General features: G+C 31.1%; 1 protein-coding gene across 1 annotated transcript; it reads right to left on the bottom strand.

Annotated features, from left to right (window-relative positions):
* Positions 1 to 289: 289 nt before the first annotated feature.
* Tsp_13147a (conserved hypothetical protein) lies at positions 290 to 2001 on the bottom strand (the record flags this gene model as incomplete). The annotated part of the gene is made up of 5 exons (XM_003367218.1): positions 1765 to 2001; positions 1558 to 1706; positions 928 to 1164; positions 749 to 848; positions 290 to 490 (listed from the first exon to the last, which is right to left on the bottom strand). Coding segments are annotated over exons 1-5 (924 nt in total), but the record flags the coding sequence as incomplete, so codon positions are not given.
* Positions 2002 to 2146: the final 145 nt, after the last annotated feature.

Raw genomic sequence — 2146 nt, 5'->3', positions numbered from 1 at the left:
CATATTTTTCATCTTGTCTTCAACGTGCAAAAAATGCTTAGCATAATAATACCAATACGATTTCTCAAGTTTCTCCTGAATGAATAAAATTCACAAATAATAATGATAATAATAACCAAAAAAAAGGTACAACTTTTTCGATAAATTTGCCTCATCAGGTAGATGATTCATCAATTGGTACAATTTCGAGATGATCTTTTCAGGGGAAATGATTGAAAATAATTTCTAAATTATAATTTTCCAAATGTTAATATTTGTCCATTTTCAAAAATATTCTTGCAGAACTTACGTCACATTTTCTGAGCAAAAATTTTATCACTTTTGAACTTTCGTCTTGGAATTTTTCAAGAATGGGAATTTCCAATTCTTGAACCATTGATTCGGATGTTTCGTTCTGCTCTAAAAGATTGATCATCTTTCCCAAAGCCAATTCACGCACAACTGGCTTGGTATGGAAAACGCTTTCAATTAACTGTTTTGATGTAATGTACTGAAATTATTCCAAAAATTGATCATTTGAAATTCAAGAAAATAATTAATATTCAATATTTATCTATACTCGCAAAACGCTCGCTCCTGACCAACGCAAAAAGTTCTGCATTCCTTCGACATTTTTATACGACTGCTGCAACCGATTTACCATCATATCAAAAGCAATAGGATATCTGAAATTAAAATTTAATTAATTATTTAGCAAAATAGATCAGCTCAGTTTATCATTGAAAAGGAGAACAAATAAATATTACACAGAAGATAGGATTGTAATTGATCTGTGAAACGCTGTACTGAATCGTTGAAACTTTTCATCGTTGTTATCAAAATTTGAAATGTAATACTGGGCAATAACGCTAAAAAATATCACACGTAAACAACAATGAAACATTTAAATATGCAACAACAATACAGAACAAAAAAAATTGATCTTACTTGATAGTTTCCATGCTATTTGTCACCTGCAGATCGATCTTAGACAAGCATTTTTCAATAAAGCCAATGCAAACCAATTCAGATGATTCTTTTTCAACAATATCTTCAATTGTTGCGAGAAACAAAGATTTAAAAAATACATCAAAAAAGTTTGATATATCCGTCTGCTTGTTCCACTCTGCCAAATGTTCAATAAATTTCAACTGTTCTTCTTTTTTTGAAATAATTCTTGCTGCTCTGAAATCAAAAATATAAATAGTAATAACAAATAACATGTGATAGCTGAAACGTACCTTTTTGATATTTCGTTTACATTTTGATTATAAAGCACTATTATGCAAGTCAGCAAAGCAGTGGAACATGTAGAGACATTCATTGTCTGTAACAGTCATATTACAAAAAAAAACAATTATTATAATATTTTCATTAAAAAATGTTACAACTAATTTCAATAGCTTACAGACAACATTTTCGACACAAGCAAGCCAGAAAAAGATGAATCCAAATTTACTTTCGTTGCCAATTCGCAAATGATCATATGTGAACAAAGCATATAATCATCAAGATTCGATCTGAAAGAACATCAACCGCATCGTAATTTTTTTAATAATTCAATGAAAATCAACTCACTTCAACCCATCAATTATATATGGATAAAGTTGATTCAAAAATTCATCAGTCAAATGATTATTGAAATAGATGACACTGCCGATGAGGGATGCGTAAAAATTGTACACAATTGTAAACGAAGCCAAATTCCATTTATATTTTCGAGCAAGCTGAAATGCATTGGAAATTAAACCCATATCACTGGCAAATTCTTTCCTTTTTACTAACTTTCAGTAAAATTGGTACTGTATCGCAGAGAAAAATTAAAAGGTTCGGATTTTTAATGCATTCTTTGCACAAATCACTTTTAGCAATCGATTGACCAGTTAGCTGTGTCGGTATAAGCCAATTCCACAACGGATCATCTTTGGGTATGACCAAAAGTTTGAAGCAATCTGACAAAAGTGTTACTCTCGTGATAGTGCCAAAGCCGCAACGCCAACACTGCCGGGACGTTGTATTCATAAATGCGAATACTAAAAATTAAATAGAAACAAATTACAAATACAATACTAGGCTTGAATTACAAGTTCGGCATACCGTCGAATAAGCAATCCCAACATTTCTGGTGCTGCACAAGCATAAATATCGGCGGGAGTAAAATAAAAAA

This window comes from Trichinella spiralis (assembly GCF_000181795.1).
Source record: "Trichinella spiralis strain ISS 195 chromosome Unknown Scfld4629, whole genome shotgun sequence".
In the NCBI taxonomy this organism is placed as follows: Eukaryota; Metazoa; Nematoda; class Enoplea; order Trichinellida; family Trichinellidae; genus Trichinella; species Trichinella spiralis.
The sequence above is the reverse complement of the archived record's forward strand: the minus strand, read 5'-3'. Positions and strand labels throughout refer to the sequence as shown.